Here is a 21,888-nt window from a genome sequence, read left to right on the forward strand (position 1 = left end):
TGAGAAATGAGGAGGTGAGGAGAAGAACAGGGATGGAAAGGGAGTTGGGAGATAGGGTTGATGAAAGAGTATTAGGATGGTTTGGACACATGGAAAGAATGAGTGAAGAAAGATTAGTAAAAGAGGTGTGGAAGGCAGATGTGGAGGGAGTGAACATGAGGGGACGTCCTAGGATGAGGTGGATGGATGGGGTGAAGGGGGCTTTGGGGAAGAGGGGAATGTCTGTTGAGGAAGGACGGGAGAGGACAGAAGACGGGTGAATGGAGAATGGTTGTATATGGATGATGTTGTGATGCATGAGGTGGAATGGGGGGTGAGGTAGTATGTGTGAGCAAAATTTGACGCAGCCCGAAGGGATTTCTCCCCGTCTTCTCCTTTTATGCATGAGGGGACGGAGAGGGGGGGTCGCCGATTTAATGAAGCGGCTTTGCTGTGGATGTGCTGTGTCTGGCAACACTGCTTCTGACCCAGGACAGTGGACAAGGTGCAGGGATGACCCATCATCCAGGAGGTGCTAAGATAAGAGGGAGGGTGGAGGGGTATGGAGTGTATTCAGGGATGGAATGGGTGGGAGTGATTTTATGCCTTTTCCTTTTTGGCTACCTACCTTGTAAGGGGGAAGAAGCCTTGGTATATGTATGTATGAATTATTAATGTATGAAAAAAAGATTTTCAGTAAAGGAGCTATAAAAACTTCTTGAAGTCACAAAACATATCTAGATAGAAAATGTTTAATGTCATTGCAAGAGATGGTATGATCAATATTACTGACATTATAGATTAAAAGATAGCATAAGTATGAATGTTGATTTTTCACAAAAGTTAAATACAGAGATTCCTAGTCCCCACACTCCATTCTATTAATTGCCACCTATGACATGCATAGAATCATGACAGCAGCATCCCTCCCACAAACACAATGTAATTGGAAGAGGAAGAAGCAGTCATAGAAGTGGCAAGTCCTTGAAAAATAAGTGTTGATTCTTACAAGCTGTCTATCGTTGATTCACATTCACTAAATTCACAATGCTGCTCCTACTGGAACATTTATTGCATCTATATACATCATCACTGTGTAGCATGTCCTTAATGTGGTCATAACCTGAGTATATAGCTGTCGCCTCAAATTTCATTATCTGGAAACCACCTCTATGGTGCCTGGCGGTAGTTTTAGGCCCTCCCATAAATATATCTCTGGGAAGAAAAGTTACCCTGCCGTCTGCATGGCTTGTATTAATGTGGTACTGTTCCCATGCCACCATTTTGTAGTATTAGTATGATGGGAACATTTGCTGGTTGTCATATCTCCTTGTAATTTAGATGGAGGAAGTGCAAAAATATCATAGAAAGCCTGGACTTGGTGCAGAGACCGAATGCCAGTCACTCTGGACTGCACATTCAATGAAGGTTAATGTAATAATGGGTTTTGAAAATAGGGCGACAGTTCTATCTTACATCCGTCTTCAGCACTACTTGATTAACTGTGGTTGGTTTCACCTTGGTAGATAATATGTAACTATATGGAGAAGTCACTTCCTAAAGGAATAACCAAAATGTTCCACCAACCCCACTTGATTAAAAAAAAATCTTATGGTGCTATGTAAAATATTCAAATACCCCAAGCTTACAGTTGATTTACGCTGGAAAAATATATAAAAAGCTGAACCCCCCCCTCTTTTTTTTTTTTTTGTCTCATTGTCTGTCATTTTTCCAAGTAGTACTAAGTATTCCTCTGAATCTAACTCCTATATATTTGGTAGTCATTGTGAATTACTATGGTTTTACTGGACTGATACTGTGATTCTTTTATATCTTTTATGAAGAACTTGTAATAATGAAATTTTAGACGATGTACATGCTAGTCCCAGTAATAATTGTGAAGATTTATATTAATTTCCACTGGTACATCTCAATTCCATGCAAACGGTCTGTACTCAGTAGACCGTGTATGTTAAAACTCCTCTTTCTTCCAACCAACGGTCACAGGCAACGCCTACCATTTATCATGAATTTCATATGGTAGATGATATACAAAACTTCTTGTACAAATCATAACATACGTAGTTAAATATGTTCGTAATTACATTTTATGAACAAATAATTTGTCAAATAAGCTTATTATAAATTTGTAAAAACAAAGCCGAAGTCAAGATAAGAGAATCGGAGAAATAGATAATGAATATATCAAATGTTTTTTATGAGAAAGGCCACTTTAAGGACATTATAAAATATAATATTAAATAGTATATAGTTATTTTTGTTAAATACATTTTATAGCATTACTTCATCGGTGACTCTTCTGTTCTTTACAGTACTCGGCTCTCGTTCTCGTGCTTTGCGAGAAAATACGAGGAAGTTGTTGTTAGCATTACTGTGGATGTTGATTCTTATCGTGTATTGAGAATTACACGTAACATATTACCAACAAATTGGATTTGAGAAGCTATAATGAGTGAAGATAACACCGAAGTCAAAGGTAAAACCTTATTTTCATTAAAATAAATGTGTAACACAGCTAGGTTGTTGTGGTTATGCAGAAAGCCTAAGCGATGGTAGGCTTTGTCATGGCTCGACTGCTGTATTATCGAGCGGGTGTCTCATCATTAGGTACATTATAACATAAGCATTTTGAAGAACAAGTTTCCTTGGGGGAAATCTGACATTATAATAATTAGTATTAATTTATATGTAGGCGGAAATGGGCAAATGATTTGAATACAAAAAAGATCTTGTTTCCAAGGTTCCTCCCAAGCCACGGCCAAGCTATGAAGTTGTCAAGGAATACAGAACGCCCACATTCCGGTAGTTTGCCTGATGTCATGTATTGACCAGATGGCCGGAGGGATTTTGAAAATTTTCTTAATTTAATGATGATGTATTGGTAAATTATAATGGGAATGTGTTTTAATATGGTAATTATGGATGTTTATGTGAAGGGAACTTGTCATGTTAATTTTTTCACTAGCCCTTCCCCTCACTAACACATAATCTCTTTTAATAATGAAATTTTTATATGATATTAAGAGACCAAGTTTTCTCAGCATTCCTAGAGTATAGTGGTCCCATTCCAGAACAATTTGCTCTCGCTTCTCTCTCCTCAATTTCAGTGTTAACACAAGATATCTGAAATACCATTGTATGTTCATATTAATGTCATTTAAACTTTTGATGATCATATAGATTCTTACTAAAAATGCCATATATATTAAAACAAAAGTAATTTGGCAATAAATTAGGTGATTATTTTTTGCTGTATTTAGTACTGGAGGGAAGTGGTAGCAAACACTTATGGGATTGTTATACTCTTAGAGTTCCATTTTTTCTTATCCTGTTATAGTTTAAGATAACTATAATTGCACACTTAGATATCTAAGGAACCAGTGACAGTTCTGCAAGATGGACTGAACAACTGCCCATTTTCAGAATCTGTCTACCCCTTCATTTCCATCAGACACTCAATCTCTGGACTAGGTCCAAGATATATATATATCTGTCTCGATCTCCCTCTCCCCTTCTCCCCTCTTTCCCCTCTCTCTCTCCTCTCCCCTCTTTCCCCTCTCTCTCTCCTCTCCCTCTCCTCTCCCTCCCTCCCCCTCCCTCCCTCCCTCCCTCCCTCCCTCCCTCCCTTCCTTCCTTCCTTCCTTCCTTCCTTCCTTCCTTCCTTCCCTCCCTCCCTCCCTCCCTCCCTCCCTCCCTTCCTTCCTTCCTTCCTTCCTTCCTTCCTTCCTTCCTCCCTTCCTCCCTTCCTCCCTCCCTTCCTCCCTTCCTCCCTCCCTTCCTCCCTTCCTCCCTCCCTTCCTCCCTCCCTCCCTCCCTCCCTCCCTCCCTTCCTTCCTTCCTTCCTTCCTTCCTTCCTTCCTTCCTTCCTTCCTTCCTTCCTCCCTTCCTCCCTCCCTTCCTCCCTTCCTCCCTTCCTCCTTCTCTCTCTCTCTCTCTCTCTCTCTCTCTCTCTCTCTCTCTCTCTCTCTCTCTCTCTCTCTCTCTCTCTCTCTCTCCTCCTCTCTCTCCTCTCTCTCTCTCTCTCTCTCTCTCTCTCTCTCTCTCTCTCTCTCTCTCTCTCTCTCCCCCTCTCTCTCTCTCTCTCTCTCTCTCTCTCTCTCCTCTCTCTCTCTCTCTCTCTCTCTCTCTCTCTCTCTCTCTCTCTCTCTCTCTCTCTCTCTCTCTCTCTCTCTCTCTCTCTCTCTCTCTCTCTCTCTCTCTCTCTCTCCCTCTCTCTCTCTCTCTCTCTCTCTCTTTCTCTCTCTCTCTCTCTCTCTCTCTATCTATCTATCTCTATCTCTATCTGACAAAGCAAACTTGTTTAGCTACCCCCATCCCAGCCCATGATACACACACCATATGAGATAAATGCAGATGGAATAAGTGAGTGGAAAATTAAATATTGGTGTATGAAAATAAAATGGGGGAAGTGGAAATTAAGTTCTTGATGGAGTAGTGATATGTAGAGAGAATGTGCTGGTCAATAATTTTTAATGTTGTTGTAATATTGTGCTCAAATAAGATGGTGTTTGACTGTAAGGTGATACATATCATCATCTGTCTATATAATAAGGGCATTTTTCCCCTTATCAGGGAGGTATTCAAAGTCAAAAGGCATATACCCACCCACACCCTTTTCATTCCCACCTATTCCACTCCTATTTTCCACCCTTTCCTCCTTCTCATCTTAGCTCCTCGTGGAGGACGGGTCATCCCTGTATCCCCCCTACTTCCTGGGGTCAGAAGCATTGCAACAATACACAGAACATCCACAACAAGGCTGCTTCACTTAATTGGTGACCCCCCCCCTTTCTGCCCCCTCATACAGAAAAAATAGCAGACAAGGAGAAATATAATAAAATTTGATGTGTTTGAGATCTTTAAGGCAGTTTTATTATAATTATCTCTATATTTGATTGGACATGACAAATTAGAATGTAATATTTGTATTTTCCTGTCTTTATAGGTGAACAGGAGGTGGACCTAATGGATGAACTTCTAGATTCTGCAGAGAATTTTGAGGAACTCAATGATGTGCAGGAAGACAAAGCAAGTAAGTTGTTTACTTTTGAGGGAGTTCAGATGTTGTGCATACTATGTGCAATAACATTGATCTGGATAATTTTTCAAGTGTTTATTTTTGCCAATTCAGTTGAAGGGATGTTATGTTAACGAAAGATGGGATCAAAACCTTGTGGGTTTGTTAAAATACTATAAAAGAAGTGTTACATAGAGGTAGTTGATCTTGTTTATATTGTTATTTCTACATTCAGGCAAGAGGAAAAAGAAGGTTGATGACACAAAAGAAGTGGCCAAAACCAAGAAGGAGGAATCAAAGGAAGATGCACCCAAGAAAGAAAGACCAGAGACAGCTCGAACAAAAAAAGAAGTAAAGAAACGAACTACAGCCAAGAAATCAAATGATCAAGCAGGAAAAGGTAATTAGTTGTTCAAGTTGTAGGGAACTACACATTGTTTAGAAAATTTCTTTCTCCAAACCTTCACATTGGTACATATGTTATTTAGAGATAGATAGGTAGTCTATCCACAAAACAAAAGTCTTCATACAACCTTCACTCTACATGCAAAAAATCTCATAGGAAAAGCAGATTAGAAATTATAGGAGTCAAACAAAAGAAAGGGAAACTTATCACAGTAGACACAGTGATAAGAAAAATAATGGAAACTATCATCAGAGATGCTATCGAATATCATTTAGAAAGTAACCGTTTGATAAATGATAGCCAGCATGGTTTCAGACGGAAACGTTCTTGCGTGACTAACTTACTCGAATTCTACAACACAGTTATCTCCAATTATGACAAAAGAAACAATATAGATTTAGTATATCTAGACTTTGCAAAAGCTTTTGATACCGTTCCACATGAAAGACTACTTACTAAATTAGCTTTGCATGGAATAAGTGGTAGCCTATTAGGTTGGACTAGTAATTGGTTGAATGGTCGAAAACAGAGAGTTGTTTTAAATGGAAAAACTTCTGGATGGAAAAATGTTGCAAGTGGAGTTCCTCAGGGTTCCGTTCTTGGGCCACTTCTATTCATAGTATATATAAATGATATAGACCATGGACTAAAATCTACTGTTTCCAAATTTGCTGATGATACAAAACTGTGCGGAGTGGCAAATGATCACTCAAACCAATTAGATATTCAAGAAGATTTAGATAAATTATAGCAATGGTCTGAAAAGTGGCTAATGAAATTTAACACAAGTAAATGCAAGGTAATGCACATAGGTAAAAATAACAGTAAGTACGATTACAAGTTATTTGGAAATTCGTTAACAAAAGTGGATAGTGAAAAAGATCTCGGCGTAATTATCAGTAACGACCTCAAATCATCCAAGCAGTGTATTTCAGCCTCTGAGAAAGCAAATAAGATTCTGGGACTGATTGCGCGATCTTTTGATTTCAAAAGTCCATCACTCATTAACAAGCTATATAAATCGTTAGTTCGTCCACATTTGGAATATGCTGTTTCCGCATGGTCACCGAATCTCATTAAAGACATTGACAGACTGGAAAAAGTACAACAGCGAGCCACAAAACTGATTCCAAATATAAAAAATAAATCATACGAAAATCGACTAAAACATATCAATCTGTTTTCCCTAAAAAAGCGTAGACTCAGAGGTGACTTGATACAGGTCTTTAAAATTCTAAAGGGAATTGACAACATCAAAAGTGACAAAATTTTTACATTGAATGAGAATCAGACAAGAAACAATGGTCTCAAACTGTCCGGAAATAGATTCAATTTGGAAGTAGGTAGAAACAACTTTGCCAACTGTGTAGTTAATGAATGGAATAAACTTCCTGCACAGGTAGTGCAATGTAGTTCAGTTCAAAGCTTTAAGAATCATTTAGATAAATACCTAAGTAAGATGCTGTAATGATTATAATTTATCTTACATTATTTTGTTTTTTGTTTTGTTGTCATTTGTCTGTCTGATTTTCATTTATTGTTAGTTATATGTCAATTAATTATTATTTACTATTTACCTGTTTGTTTATTATTTAACTATACCTATGCATTTATTTATGTATTTTATGTTATTTACATTATCATAGTTTTTATTTATTATTTTATTATTAATATGATTTTTTTTTCGCATCCGACCTAGATATGGATCAAAAGGTCTCCTGTCGGCATGCTCCGCCTTTGTAATCCTTTGTAATTAAACTGTGTTTCTATAGCTAAGTTCTGTACAGTAAAGAATACAAAGAAAACTTGTTACAAAACAAAACTTTTAACACAAATATCATGGTGCATAAAAGCATAAAAGTAACAATAAAACATGTACACTTAAAAACAAAAATTCTTCCTGTGGAGTAACATGTGAGAAGGATTAGTACACAATTCAGCACAAAAGCCCTCAAACCCACACACCAGTCTCACCTTATCAGATGACTTTAACCCATAGGTTGCAACAAGAAAACCACAGCAGCAACATACTCCACACAATTCTTCCATAATGTGCCTCTAGCACCCTATGTAAAAATGAACATGTTCAGCCTTTAGGCCTCTACAGAACCACAGACCTCTCCCCTGGGGTCCATACAATCTCTGGCTCACACCATGCTAGCTTAATCCAGTTTGGTAGGATTATGTGGAGGGTGCAACAAAGTCTCTTCGTATTTGATGTTCCAGTCCTGTGGCAATGGCCAGGTACCACAAATCACAGGTCAATTGGAAATAGGATCCAATGCTCCTGATTATTTGATTAATTGATTGAATGAGTTAAGTTTAAGGGATGTTTGTTTTGTAACTTTGGGGGAGTGTGAGTCGTATCCACATCATTAATACAAAGCCTGTAAAATAGGTGAAGAAGCAGACAAAGGAGTTGATGGCGGTGAGGATGCTGAATTTGATACTCGGAGTGAAGCTTCATCTTCGGATCACAAGTTTTCCGATGATGAACCATCCATGAGTGAGGCTTCTCGAGCAAGTTCAATCTCATGTGAATCTCTTGGTAATGTATAAGGGATATCCAGCATGTTTTGTGAATAACAAGTTATACATACCAAAGGGCTTTTTATTATTTTGTGAATTATATGTTATAGGTAGACATATTTTCAATATTGGCACTGCCAGGATTTAAGTTAACCCATTCAACTCCGATGACAAGATGTCTTGTCATTTGGTCAAATAAAACAAAAAATCATAAAACACCAAAATGTTTGATCAAACACCAGAAAAATATGACGTCAATCCTCGCTTCGCTCGCAGCGAAGCGAGGATTGACGTCATATTTTTCTGGTGTTTGATCAAACATTTTGGTGTTTTATGATTTTTTGTTTTATTTGACCAAATGACAAGACATCTTGTCATCGGAGTTGAATGGGTTAAAGAATGGGGGATCTCCCCAGAGTCAGCACTTGTAATCAAAAAGAGTATATAGTATATACAGACTGCATTAAGAAAAACTGGGAATGAGCACTCAACAGCTATGCCAGTGCCTTCAAATAGCAATGACTACAAGTTAGGGATCACCAAACCTGTGAGGTCAATTAATCCTACCCGCTGCTGCACTGTACAATAAAAAATAAAAGATTGGTTGTCTTTGTTTCTTGTGTATTCACTATTGTATAGAAATAAATGGTTATGTGGTCCACACTTGTCATTCTATCGGTTATGCGGCCCATTGTGAAAAAAGTTTGGTGACCCCTGCATTAGATCAAATATATGAACGGATAGATTATTTGGTTAATTTTAATGGGATACTATGTATACATATATACATATTTTGAGAAAGGTGGAAGAAGAAGAAATGGGACTAGGACCAAGTTTATTCCTGACTGATTTCGGTAAGAGCTTCTTCATTCCTCTGAAGAAGCTCTTAAGTGAAACTGTTCAGGAATAAACTCGGTCCCAGACCCATGTCTTCTTCCACCTTCCTCAAACCTGTCACAATGTTCAACAATATATACATATGTACATGGGTATCTTATTTTGATAGACATTGTGTATTGGCTGTGTGTTTTGACTTGGCTACTCTTCTAATAAGGGAGAGAAAAGGCCTTTTGGTATGTATGTATTGTTTGGTGTTAGTTATTGGTTTACAGTGAATCCATTTGATTGGGCAACTCTAATTTTCTTTATTTTGCAATTACTAACCTTTATTTGTTTGTTTTTTACTAAAGTTGATAAAGAAGAAGTGGAGGAGAAAGAACCAAGAAAAAGAAAGAGAACAGCATCAGAGTCTTCTGTAAAAAGTGAGGATGAAGGTAATGAAGGCATACTAAGTGCATAATTTTGATGGGTTAGATGCAGTAGGTCTGACATTCTTATGTTCTTGAGTAAGGCAAGGGTGAGGTTCCATTGTGGCTTAAATGCAAGGAACTCAGGGTTGTTTATATTATTGCAAATTAGATATAAGTGATGCAAAAATGTGACAATAGTGATATATAAGTAATGCAAGGAGGTCAGGATTGTATATATTGTTGTAAATTAAATTTAAATGTTTGATGCAAAAATTGATGATAATGACAATAATGATACATAGAAATGACATGTATTTGGATATTATACTCTTTGAGTCTAATGTTTGAATACAATAGCTTCAAAGAAAGCAAAGGAGGGATCAACAACAAAGAAGAAATATGATTACATTACCAAGATAAATTACCTGTTCCGAGAAGCACGCTTCTTTCTTATGAAATCAAACAATGCGGAAAACATATCATTATCAAAAGGAAAAGGGGTGTGGTCCACACCACCCCAGAATGAAGCGAAGCTGAATCAAGCTTTCAAGGAATCCAGGAATGTCATTCTCATTTTCTCAGTGAAAGAAAGTGGTAGATTTTGCGGTAGGTTCTCAGGAAACTTTAATACTACTTATAATGATCAATTATGTTGTATTTGAGCAAAAACTGGTGTGTGTTTTATTTGGTATACCATTATTGAGATAAGAAAATTACAGGATTTGCTCGTGTGTCTGGAGAATCGCGGCGAGATATACCCCCAGTGGCTTGGGTTCTACCTCCTGGACTTTCTGCTCGTGCATTAGGTGGTGTCTTTGAAATTGATTGGCTGTGCAAGTAAGTATTTTGTAATAGTTAATGCAAGAATGTTTCTGTGTGTCTTATAGGAGGAAGAGAGTAATTGCTAGTTTTCATTAAAGGTGGGATCATCAGATTTTTGTGAGATGGGGGAAATAGTGTAAAAGTTTATTGATCATGGGTCTGATTCAGAGATTGATTTTCATCCCCTTGGGGTGTTCATGAGTCTTGAATATGGGTGGCTTTGGTGACGATGTTCTTTAACTTCTGTCTCAAGGGACCATTACTTGTAGGTATAAGAAATTGCATATTGGCTGAAAAAAATAAATATTTAAGGTTTTACTGTTTGTAGGTTTTAACAGCCACCAAGGGATAAATAATGAAAAGTATTTATTTAACCTCTTCACTCCGGGGCACATCACACGTCTGGCAGCATTAGCTGCCCGACGTGCAATGTTGCGTCATAATAATCGCATTATAAAAAATAAAAGTGCTCAATTGTTTGTTCTTTCACCTGTGTATTTTGATAACCATAGAAAATTGATGAAGCCAGTTTAGAGAGAATGGAGATTACATAGGTACGACTACAATAAATATAATCAAGATGCCGACGTCGGCATCATCGAGTACCCACTTGCTCCTCATGCCGCCTATGTAGGCGTCACCATATGGAAGTGGTTAAGGTACACCCCACCTGTGGTATTAGCTGCATGTTATTATGGGGTTAAAATCTGCTCAGTTGCATGCAGCTGATACTTTAGGTTCTATGTGGGGGGGCCCCTATGGAGCAGAGTCACACACAATTTTGTAATAGAAGAAATCTCTATTCATAGAGAAATGCTACTTTGTTTTACTGCAACTGACCTTCTGTTATGCTGTACCCCCACTCTTAATACTATCCTGTACCACTTTTCTTAATGTTCATTTCCTTTTTTGCCAAACCCTGTGGTAGGGGAGAAAGAATACTGCCACTGAGTGTTTGCACTTAAGTTGTAAAAGGTGACAAAATGTACACTTAAAGGGGAGATTAAAAAAAAAAAGCAAAGGCATAAGAGGGTCTGGGAGGAGTTTTCCAACCAGAACCCTAAGGTTTGGGTCTTTAATGTGCGTGGATGTGGTACAGATGAGAGTAAAAGGGAAGAGATAGGCAGTATGTTTGTAAGAAGAAAGATGGATGTGTTGGCATTGAGTGAAAAAGTTAAAAAGGAGGGGCAAATTTGAGTTTAGGAGTGTAATTGGGAGGGTGTCAGCAGTGAAGAGAGGATGAGGGAGAGAAGGGATGGCTATGCTAGTAAGTGAAAAAATAGGTAAACATGTGGTGGAGTGAGAGGATGTTTTTTCAAGGTTAATGTGAATGAAGGTGAAACTGGGAAGGGAGATGTGGGTCTTTGTAAGTGCACATGGGCCTGGTAGTGAGAAGAGTAGAGGAAAGGGAGGCATTTTGGATACATTTAAATTATTGTATAGAGGATTCAAGGAGAAATATCACTGCAGTGGTATTGGGAGGTTTCAAGGCTAGGATAGGAGACAAAGCAGTAGATGGAGTAGTTGGGAAATGTGGAGTGTCAGGAAAAAATCATAATGGAGAGATGATGGAGATGGGTTTAGAAAGAGAGAGTTGATGATAGTAGATACAGTGTTTAGGAAGAAAGTCAAGCATAAGTACACATTGGAGAGGGTGGTGGATAGAAGGGTGCTAGATAGGGGTTTAATGGACTATGTACTGGTAACCAGAAGAGTAGGAAGAGTTTTGGATGTACATGTTCTTAGGGGAGAGAGTGGGGGAATATCAGACAATTTTTTTGGTGGAAGGTAAGTTGAAAGTGGAGGATAGATGGAGAAAGGAAAAGGACAGAAGGGGGAGATGCTTAGAGTAAACTGCTTAAGCTAGAAAGAAAAGGAGGAGTACAAGAAGAAGCTGAGAGAAGAGTGGGAGGGAGTGAAAGATAGAGTAGAACTAGGAGTGGAGGGGGAATGGGGATGTTTCAAGAAGGGAGTCAAAGTGTACAAAGATGGTGTGTGGAACAAGGAGGATGGGAGGAAATAGAAGGAAGGGTAGTGAGTGATGGGATGATGAAGCAAAGAAGATTGTAGAAGAGAAGAAAAGCATTCACTGATTGGTTGCAAAATAGGATGAGAATCATATGAGGGGTACAAAAAAAAGAGAAGTAAAGGATATGATAAAGGAGGCAAAAGGGAGAGCAGATGTGAAATGGGGTAAGAATATGACAAAAAAAATTGAAAGTAATAAAAAGATGTTTTGGAGGGAAATTAAGAGAAGAAGGGGAGGTGGATCAAGTAGAGAAGAAAAGGTAAAAGGTGCAGATGGAGAGATGATAATGGAAGAGGAAGATGGGCAGATTATTTAGGGAGTTACTAAATGTGAAGGAGGATAGGGAGGGAAAGGCAGTTGCCGCATGAAGCACTAAGAAAATGACTGTGATGAATGAGGGAAAATAAAAAAAGATGAGGTGAAAGCCTAGGTAAGGCACCTGGGTTAGATGGGTGTCATGTGGAGTGTACAACAAAAGGAGGGACATTGGTGGTGGACTGGCAGGTGAGGTTATTTAATGTTTGTCTAAAAGAGGGTAGAGTGCTGGAGGAATGCCTGTATATTTACACTTTACAAGGAAAAAGGGTACAAGTGTGAGTGTAATAGATTCAGAGGGATCAGTTTGTTAGTGTAGTTTGGAAGAGTTATAGGGTTTTGATTGAGACAATTAGGAAAGGAACAGAGGGAGTAATTGGTGAGGAACTGTGTGGGTTTAGGACAGGTTGGGATTAAGTGGATCAGATTTTTGTGGTAAGGCAGGTATGTGAGAAAGCATTAGGAAAAGATAAGGATGGTTTTTTTGGCCTTTATGGATTCGGAAAAGGCTTATAACAGGGTAGATAGGAAGGCACTATGGGAAGTATTGCAGATATGCTGGATAGGAAGAAAGCTTTTAGGAGCAGTCAAGAGTTTTTATGAGAGTAGTAGAACATGTGTTAGAATTAGAAATGGAGAAAGTGAGTGGTTTGAAGTAAAGGTGGGACTTCACCAGGGATGTGTCATGTCACCTTGGCTGTTCAATTTATACATGGATAGGGTGGCGCAAGAGGTAAATGCAAAGGTAATGGGCCAGGGATTGGAAATGGTTAAAGAAAATGGAGAAAAATGGGAGATAAGCCAGTTATCGTTTGCTGACGACACTGTGCTTGTAGCAGGATGGTGACAGAGTTTGGGAAGGTGTGCGAAAGAAGGAAGCTGAAGATGAATGTGGGTAAAAGCAAGGTGATGAGATGTACAAGGGGAGAGGATGGCAGCAAATTGGAAGTGAGTATTAAGGGAGAGAGACTAGAGGAAGTGGATAGTTTTAGATACTTTGATGCGAATGTGGTGGGAAAGGGAGGAGTGGAGGTGGAGGTTGAATGTAGATTGAGAGAAGCAAGTAAATGCCTTAGGGCATTAAAAAGTGTAATGAGAAATAGCAATGTATGGGGCAGAAACATGGAATTTAAGATAGGAAGAGTTTAAATGTGTTTTAGATGAAATACCTAAAATATGGTAGAGATTACTGGGTTGGATAGAGTGAGGAAGAGAGCAGGGGTGGAAAAGGAATTTAGAGATAGGGTTGATGTAAGAGTATTGGGATGGTTTGAACACATGGAAGGAGTGAAGAAAGATTAGTAAAAGAGGTGCGGAAGGAGTGAACATGAGGGGTTGACCAAGAATGAGATGAATGGATGAGGTAAAAGGGGCATTGGGAAAGAGGGGAATGTCTGGTGAGGAAGGAAGGGAGAAGACAGAAGATAGGGGTGAGTGGAGAATGGTTGTGTATGGATGATGCTGTGATGCATGGAAGAGGTGGGTGAGGGAGTACATATGAATGATATTTTGATGCAGCCCAAAGGGATTTCTCCCTGTCTTCTCTTTTTCTACATGGGGATGGAGTGAGGGGTTGCTGATTAAATGAAGCAGCCTTGCTTTGGATGTGAAGTGTCTTGCTGCATTCCTTCTGACCCAGGGTAGTGGGTGAGATGCAGGGATGACCCGTCATCCAGGAGGAGCCAAGAAAAGAGGGAGGAGGGGTGGTAAATGGGAGTGGAGTATTTGGGGATGAAATGGGTGGGACTTTGGCTACCTCCCTTGTAAGGGAGAAAAGCCCTTGGTATATGTATGTCTGTTTTTATTGTTATGCACTTTCATTTGACATTGAATTTTTCAGGAAAGAGTTATCATTCACAAAAACTCTTCACCTATACAACCCCTGGAATGAAGCCAAACCCGTCAAGATTGGCCGTGATGGGCAGGTAATGTGAGCATGTGCATGCCAAGGGTGAATTTTTTTATTTGTTTAAGAATTATGTATGTATAGTGGTTGTAGGAAAGGAAGTCAAACCATATATGTAAACAGAATGTGGGTGAGGATATCACTCATGTGCTAGGCTTTTTCTTGTTTGTTGCAAATATATTTTCAACCAAAATGTATGCATGTATAGGATATATAGTAAAAGCTTGGTGTATGAAGCTATATAAGTAACCAATGGTTTTGTGTATTCATGCGGAAGTGGAAATGTATTTGACCTTATATGAAGGCAGGTGACCTGAGAAATTTTGCCTGACATAAAGCTTGTTAACTTAGGACAAACCATGGTCAGCATTTTTGGTTTTCAAACTCATCAACAAGAACTTTTTGGTTGTAACTAGAGTATGTTGTGAGAGATAGATATTTGGGAATGAATATAAAGAGGAGTGATTGTAACCAAGGTACAGTATGAGAAAAAAATTGGAACATATGGGAAGCAGAGAAAAACAGACTAAATGTTTTTTGAGACGAAGTATATGAGAAATATGAAATATGGTACAAGAATGGATATTACAGAAAACACAGGGTAGGAGTTTGTCCAACAGGATAGATCTGGGAGTGCTGAGATGGTTTGGGCACATGGAAAGGATCAGTGAGGAAAGTCTATTAAGGAGATTGTGGAAAGCAGAATTGTATGTGAACTTTATTGTAATACAAAGGAGGAGCATGCCGACAGAAGACCTTTTGGTCCATAACTAGGTTGGATGGGGGGGGGGAATGATAATAATGATAAATAAATAGATAATATTTGACATGAGTCTAATATATGAAAAGCCAAAGAGCTAGCTTCATTGTCTTGAAGGATTGCCAAGCAGGCCTTGTCTTCAGTGACAAGATGTTGGACATTCCACCACTCACACAACTTTACATATAATCTTCAGTTGCAAATTTAAGATCTTCATCTATGAATTTGTAGAGGGTAAAACAGCTAGGGAGTAAGATATACATGTGTAGGGGTGGATGGGATTACCTCCTTGGGTTGTGTAATTAAAGACATTGCTCTGGTGATTATGTCTGTCCTCTCTTTGGGGTTTGGGGGGGGACTGATGACCATCGGGGGCTTTATGTGTACCCAGTGTAACTTTTTGTGATATTCATGTTGATTGTTAGCCAATTTTGTGTAAGAACTGAAGGGAGGGGGTGTTTGTGCATGTGGCCATTTAAAACTGTATTAATCGCTTCATTAAAATTTTGTAGGCAGTTACTATCAAGGTCTTATGAGTTATTTCTATTTAAATTCACTTGTTCTGGCAAACCAAACACGATTACATACATACATGACATTGAAGAGGGTATGTAAGTATTGAACAGATCTTCACATTAAATTTTTACCTCTTTTCACCTCAGTATACCAAAAAATAACATAAAAAGGTGGCATCTATCCCAAGGTCCAGCTAGAACTAACTCAAATTTTAGTTGCTTTTTAAGGTGTAGGGGTAAGGAATTTAATAGTTAGCAGGTGGTGAGTTTTATGATTGACCATCAGTAAGTCACCCAGTCAGGGCTGGTTACATAGATGGGTAGGATGAAAGAAGCTTTGAATGTACACAGATGAAAGAATGCAAAGGATGGGATAAGTGTTTGCAAATAGATGTTGATTTCTTCGTCTTTTCCTCCTCCTCCTCCTCCTCTACTATGTAAACTTCTAGTGGATTAGGGGTTGGAATGAGCTCGCAATATAACAATGTAATGGTTGTAAACTAAAACTATTAGGACCTGCTATAGAAGTGCTATGTCTTGATGCATTGCATGTGTAGTTATTATTTATTTGTTTTCTGTAATGGTTTATTTTTTGAAAACTGAACTTGATCTTTATAGTACTCAAGCAGTTTGTTTTACAGCATTGTTTCAGTACTGGATCAGAGTGGCCTGATGTCCAAGTTTAGCCAGAAGTTTATTTTCAGTTCTAAAATTTGAAGTGGAAGTTACATTTTTTATTATTATTTTAACATAATGCACTTGTTGAAGTATGAGTTCTCTGAAGTTAAGAAGTACCTTACATTTAAAATCACAAAGGTTTATATTTCAAATAGGTTATTGCTAGGACTTTTTCAAGTATCTGTTGTTTCATTTTATCATCCCGTTTGAAGTTGCCACTAAGATCTTTTGTTTCACCCATAACATCAAATCACATAAGCTGTCCCTTGTGCGGTTTCAAAGCCTTTCAGAGTTGAATATAGTGGAGGAAGTATACAATTACAAGGTGATACTGTTGTTATGAAGTTGAAGTGATTGAAATTTGAAGATGAATGTATGCTGTGTGGTGACATTGATTGTTGATTGGAGTGTTTTGCCATGGTTTCTTACAGGAGATTGAACCGCGAGTAGCAGAAGAACTTTGTCGACTCTTCCCACGCGATGATATGGTTAACCTGACCCCAGTGTTACACAAAAGTAAAAGAGCATCAAGGATGAGTCGAAGTAGAGGGCCCAATCGCCGGCCGCTAGTGTTGCCAGGAGAGAGACGACGACCCAGGGACAGCTCCAACCAGGCCAACCACAACCAGCGCGGGTTCAGGGGCCGGGGGGACTCCTTCAGGTTCGTTGTGGTGATGACGACTGGGTCCTGGAGACCCAGCAGGGCAGGGGGAGGCCTGCACCTCCTCATGTTGGGCTCGGCAGATGTTTTAGTGGTAAAGTGACTGTTGCTCTACAGTTGGTCTGTGTTGGCTTTATACATCACTGCAGTACTTGCTGTTGCTGCCGCTGCTGCTGCTGCTGCTCTTGCTGGTATGGTGAGAATGGAGGGCCCAAGTTCGTTACAGCCCCTGGCAAGCCGAGTGTCTTGTTGCCACTCTTGTCTCTCCCAGTGATGAGGAACCACCCAGTCCTCTCACAGGACTCTCTGTCCCTTCTTTTTCGAACCAACCTGTTTAGTGAGGAGTGCAACCCCCAAGCAGTGACGTGATAACATGGCTCTAATGCAAGGCTTACTTCCAAGAACTAGATCTGTTTAGCTTCTTTCTATAGACAAGATAATCCTAATTAGTTCACACTTTCAAGAACTTGACATATTGAACTTTTCCAGCAGTATGAATTGCTCCATAGTTTTAGTGGACAAGAACCATGTCCAGCTTTCCTCAAGTATCTTAAGGACCACTTCTCCTTAGCTTGGTTATGGACTTTTTTCAAGGACTTAGGCTAAAATAAATATTTGAGTCAGCACTGCCCCAAGTGACAAAGTCCAGTATGGAATTTAGGTTGCCCCTCACTAGCAGGTTGTGATGTGACCCGTGCCAGGCTCTTGGGTGGACTTAACCATGGGTTGTAAGGTATTGGTAAGAGACTTGATGCATAGGCCCGTTTTGTGTAAGGTAGTCACTTGCATGGACCTGGTAAACCACTCAGGACTTGTTGCGTTATTGCCGTTAAGGGCAAAGGATTAGGTATGACGGGACAAGTAGTGTCTAGGCTGCCTGGCCAAAGTACAAATCTAGTGAGAGTCCCAAGTGCCTTGTGAAAGTGCAATAGTGTGCAAAGTGTTCTCAGTGCCAGTGAATATCTTGTGCCAATACATCAGCTTCAGCTGAAATGTCAAGATAACAAGATACATCAACAACAACAACCTCAACATCAGTTGTTGCCACCATCTACCCATCACATGCTCCTTGGGTGAGTACAGGCATTTCCTCTCTTATATTTGCTTGTGGCTTTGTATTCTCAAGGCCCCTCAGCCCACTTGCCTTCAGGGCACGTGAGCAATTGGAGTGATTTAGCCTGAGCTAGTTTGGTGTACACAAATCATACTTACTGCTTCCACATTAACAGTTTGTGTATAGTTGTCTCGGCAAATTTTTTTTTATATAGGTGGTGTTTCATGCTTGGACACTGTGTATGTTTAAAGACAATCAGGGAAAGATTGGATGTGAACATTGTTCCTTATTGTGAAGAGAAATTCATTGAGAGAGTGTAAGCAGCATATTACGTTTTGTTGGGAAAGTGAACTGTGCAAGACTTTTGGTGTTTGTGGAAGCAATCTATAAGGGCATTGGGTGAAAATGAAGCTTCAAAAGGTAAAACATTAAAAGTTGTCAAGCTAAAGGTTGAATTATTTTAAAAAGTTGCAGCATCTTATCTTCTAGATCAGGTGCAAGTATCTTTCATGTCCTTGGACTGTATTGAGAAAAATATTCTGAAGAAAATTACTATAGTGGTAATCGAGAGAAAATTAAGGAAACTAGTAAATTAATTTTGTGATGATACGGCAATGTGTTTATTGAAGTATGAAAGAGTGTTAACATGAAAGTGTTTGCATTTTTAAATGAACAGAAGTTAAGTATGGGTGTAGAAGATTACTATAAGTACTTTGTACATGTATGATAAGTAATCTAAAGACAAGAAATGATGAGCACTTTAAATCAGATGTCAATGTGTAGTGGTTTGGTTAACAAGAACTATCAGAATATACATATCAAGAAGGCAGGCTTGCTGGGCAAGCAGTTGAGAGCTTCACTTCTTGGGTGGAAGACAGACCGAGTCCTGCCTGTAGAAAACGAGGTCATAGTGAGGGCTGGCTGTATTAAAATTCCTTCTTCGAATAGCCCTCCCCAGGGTAGTGCAGTCTTAGCCTTCTCAGGTATTGGGAGTTTTTTGCATAAATCATGTATCAGGAAAACAAAAGGAGGAAAGATGGGTCCATATTCCTTGTTTGGAAGATGGAAACAATTGTACAACAACTATATATATATCCACCATCTAATGGTATATGTATGTCTGTGAGAGAGAGAGAGAGAGAAGACAAAGGAAAAAGAAACACGAGAAGAGTTAAGTTTATTACTGAACATTTGAAAAAAATTGTCCTCAAGGTAACCATCTAAAGGTGCAACATACTTAGTTGTATATACTGGTCTTTCACAAGATAACTACATCAAGAGGTGAGATACTTGGTCATATATGCACTACATGGGATCCCCCCCTCCTCCATTCTCTCTGTCCCTCTCTCCCCCTCCCTTTATCTCTATCCCTCTTCCCCTCACTCTCTTAGTTTCTCTATACACACATATATATATATATATATATATATATATATATGTGTGTGTGTGTGTAAATATCTATTTCCTCTTTCTCTCTCTTCTCTCTCCTTTCCCTCTCTCTCTCTTCTCTCCCTCTCTTTCTCTTCTCTCCCTCTCTTTTACTTCTCTCCCTCTCTCTTCTCTTCCTCATATCTCTTTCCCTCTCCCTCCCTCTCTTTTCTCTCTTCTCCCTCTTCTCCCTCTTTCTTTCTCCCTCTACTCCCTCTCTCTTTCTCCCTCTACACACACACACTCTCTCTCTCTCTCTCTCTCTCTCTCTCTCTCTCTCTCTCTCTCTCTCTCTCTCTCTCTCTCTCTCTCTCTCTCTCTCTCTCTCTCTCTCTCTCTCTCTCTCTCTCTCTCTCTCTCTCTCTCTCTCTCTCTCTCTCTCTCTCTCTCTCTCTCTCTCTCTCTCTCTCTCTCTCTCTCTCTCTCTCTCTCTCTCTCTTCTCTCTTCTCTCCCCTCTCTCCCTTCTCTCCCTCTTGTCTCCCTCTTCTCCCCCTCTTGTCTCCCTCTTCTCCCCCTCTTCTCTCTTCTCCCTCTCTTCTCACTCACTCTCTCTTCTCTCTTCTCCCTCTCTGTCTATCTCTCTCCCCTCTCTCCCATCTCTCTCTCCTCTCTCTCATTCTCTTTCTCTCCTCCCTCTCCCCCTCCCTCTCCTCCTCTCTTTTCCCCCTCCCTCCCTCTCTCTGTCTCTGTCTCTCCTGTCTCACTCTTCTCACTCCTGTCTCTTCTCTCACTCTTTGCCTCCCACTTCCCCCTCTCTCTCTCCCTCTCTCTCTCCCTCTCTCTCTCCCATCTCTCTCTCCCATCTCTCTCTCCCTCCCTCTCTCCCCTTCTCTCTCTCCCCCACTCTCTTCCCCCACTCTCTCTCCTTCTCTCTCTTCCCCCACTCCCTCCCTCCTTCCCTCTTTCTCTCTCCCCCCTCTCTCTCTCTTTCTCCCCCCTCTCTCTCTCTCTTTCTCCCCCTTCTCTCTCTCCTCTCTCTCCTCTCCCCTCCCCTCTCTCCTCTCCCCTCCCCTCTCTCCTCTCCCCTCCCCTCTCTCTCTCCCCTCCCCTCCCCTCTCTCTCTCTCTCTCTTCTCTCTCTGTCTCTCTCTCTCCCCTCTCTCTCTCTCTCTCTCTTCTCTCTCTGTCTCTCTCTCTCTCTCTTCTCTCTCTGTCTCTCTCTCCCCCTCTCTGTCTCTCTCTGTCTCTCTCTCCCCCTCTCTGTCTCTCTCTCCCCCTTCTCCTCCCTCCCCCTCTCTTCCCTCTCTCCCCCTCTCTTCCCTCTCTCCCCCTCTTCCCTCTCTTTCCTCACTCTCCTTCACTCTCCTCCCTCACTCTCCTCCCTCACTCTCCTCCCTCACTCTCCTCTCTCTCTCTCTCTCTCTCTCTCTCTCTCTCTCTCTCTCTCTCTCTCTCTCTCTCTCTCTCTCTCTCTCCCTGCCTCTCTCTCTCCCTGCCTCTCTCTCTCTCCCTCTCTCTCTCTCTCTCTCTCTCTCTCTCTCTTTCATTTCCTTATTTCCTCTCCCACCCTCTGCCTCCCTCTCTCCATCTCTCAGAAATTTAACTTCCGAAGAGAGGCTTAGGCACCTTAACTTACACTCTGGAAAGACACAGTGCAAGGTGATCTAATGATCTAATAGAGGTGTTCAAATGGATCAAAGGCTTTAATGAGGGCAATGCAAATAAGGTCATCATATTAAGACAATAGGACTGGACTCGCAGTAATGGATATAAATTGGACATATTTAGATTTAAGAAGGAAATTGGCAAGAATTGGTTCACGGGTGGTCAACGAATGGAATAGACATAGTAACCATGTAGTGAGTGCTGAAACTATCAATTGTTTTAAAAAACAGTGACAACTTTATGGATGGGGATGACAGGTGGTATTGGACATGGAACTACCTAGTGTAGGCCTTATGGTCTCTTGTAGTCTCCTTCATTCTTATGTTCTATACTTGACTTGCTATTATTTCTGTTGGGGGAGACTATGTAATAAATCCTCAGCTATTGTTAGATTTCTTTTGATTAATTTTTGTATCTTCTTGTCAAGAAGTAATATTTTGATGTTCCAGACTGGGAGTTGTCCTGCCTTGTCAATGTTTATTACAGTTGAGTCACTAGTTCTTTGTAATTTGACATTTTTGTGAAAAGGATTACATTTAATGTCTTTAAGGACATAACAATTAATAAAAAGCAGGTCATATAATTTCAAAATATAAAATAGCTAAAAAGAATAATTCTACAATCAAAAAAGGAAAACGCAAGAAATTTTGAAGAGAGTAGCAATCCATAAAGAAGAAGAAGAAGAAAATAGAAGAATTATGTCAGTACCCAATTCCTTGATAACTTCAGAAATAACAAAAAACATCTAACAAGACAATATTAAGATAATCACAAGCTCTTACCAAAGGATAGGTGAGACCAAGGAAAGAAAACAGGCTAAGATAAAATTAAAATAAATTGAACAGAGTCTTGTGCACCAGATGTGACTACAGTGAGACCTCTCAATAACGGATGTTAATTAGCTGTGTTTGCG

General features: G+C 39.8%; 1 protein-coding gene across 2 annotated transcripts in view; it reads left to right on the forward strand.

The window, feature by feature from the left end:
• Positions 1 to 2,320: 2,320 nt before the first annotated feature.
• LOC143029292 (uncharacterized) overlaps positions 2,321 to 21,888 on the forward strand; it is a 72,581-nt gene continuing 53,013 nt past the window's right edge. For both annotated transcript variants that reach the window (XM_076192029.1, XM_076192030.1), the window contains exons 1-9: positions 2,321 to 2,476; positions 4,946 to 5,032; positions 5,253 to 5,417; positions 7,822 to 7,971; positions 9,143 to 9,226; positions 9,560 to 9,808; positions 9,922 to 10,039; positions 14,209 to 14,293; positions 16,659 to 16,888. In XM_076192029.1, coding sequence (XP_076048144.1) covers positions 2,449 to 2,476; positions 4,946 to 5,032; positions 5,253 to 5,417; positions 7,822 to 7,971; positions 9,143 to 9,226; positions 9,560 to 9,808; positions 9,922 to 10,039; positions 14,209 to 14,293; positions 16,659 to 16,888 — 1,196 coding nt within the window. In that variant the 5' untranslated portion in view covers positions 2,321 to 2,448. The remainder of the gene's footprint in view (positions 2,477 to 4,945; positions 5,033 to 5,252; positions 5,418 to 7,821; positions 7,972 to 9,142; positions 9,227 to 9,559; positions 9,809 to 9,921; positions 10,040 to 14,208; positions 14,294 to 16,658; positions 16,889 to 21,888) is intronic.

This window comes from Oratosquilla oratoria, chromosome 10 (assembly GCF_046742065.1).
Source record: "Oratosquilla oratoria isolate Oo_2021 chromosome 10, ASM4674206v1, whole genome shotgun sequence".
Lineage (NCBI taxonomy): Eukaryota > Metazoa > Arthropoda > Malacostraca > Stomatopoda > Squillidae > Oratosquilla > Oratosquilla oratoria.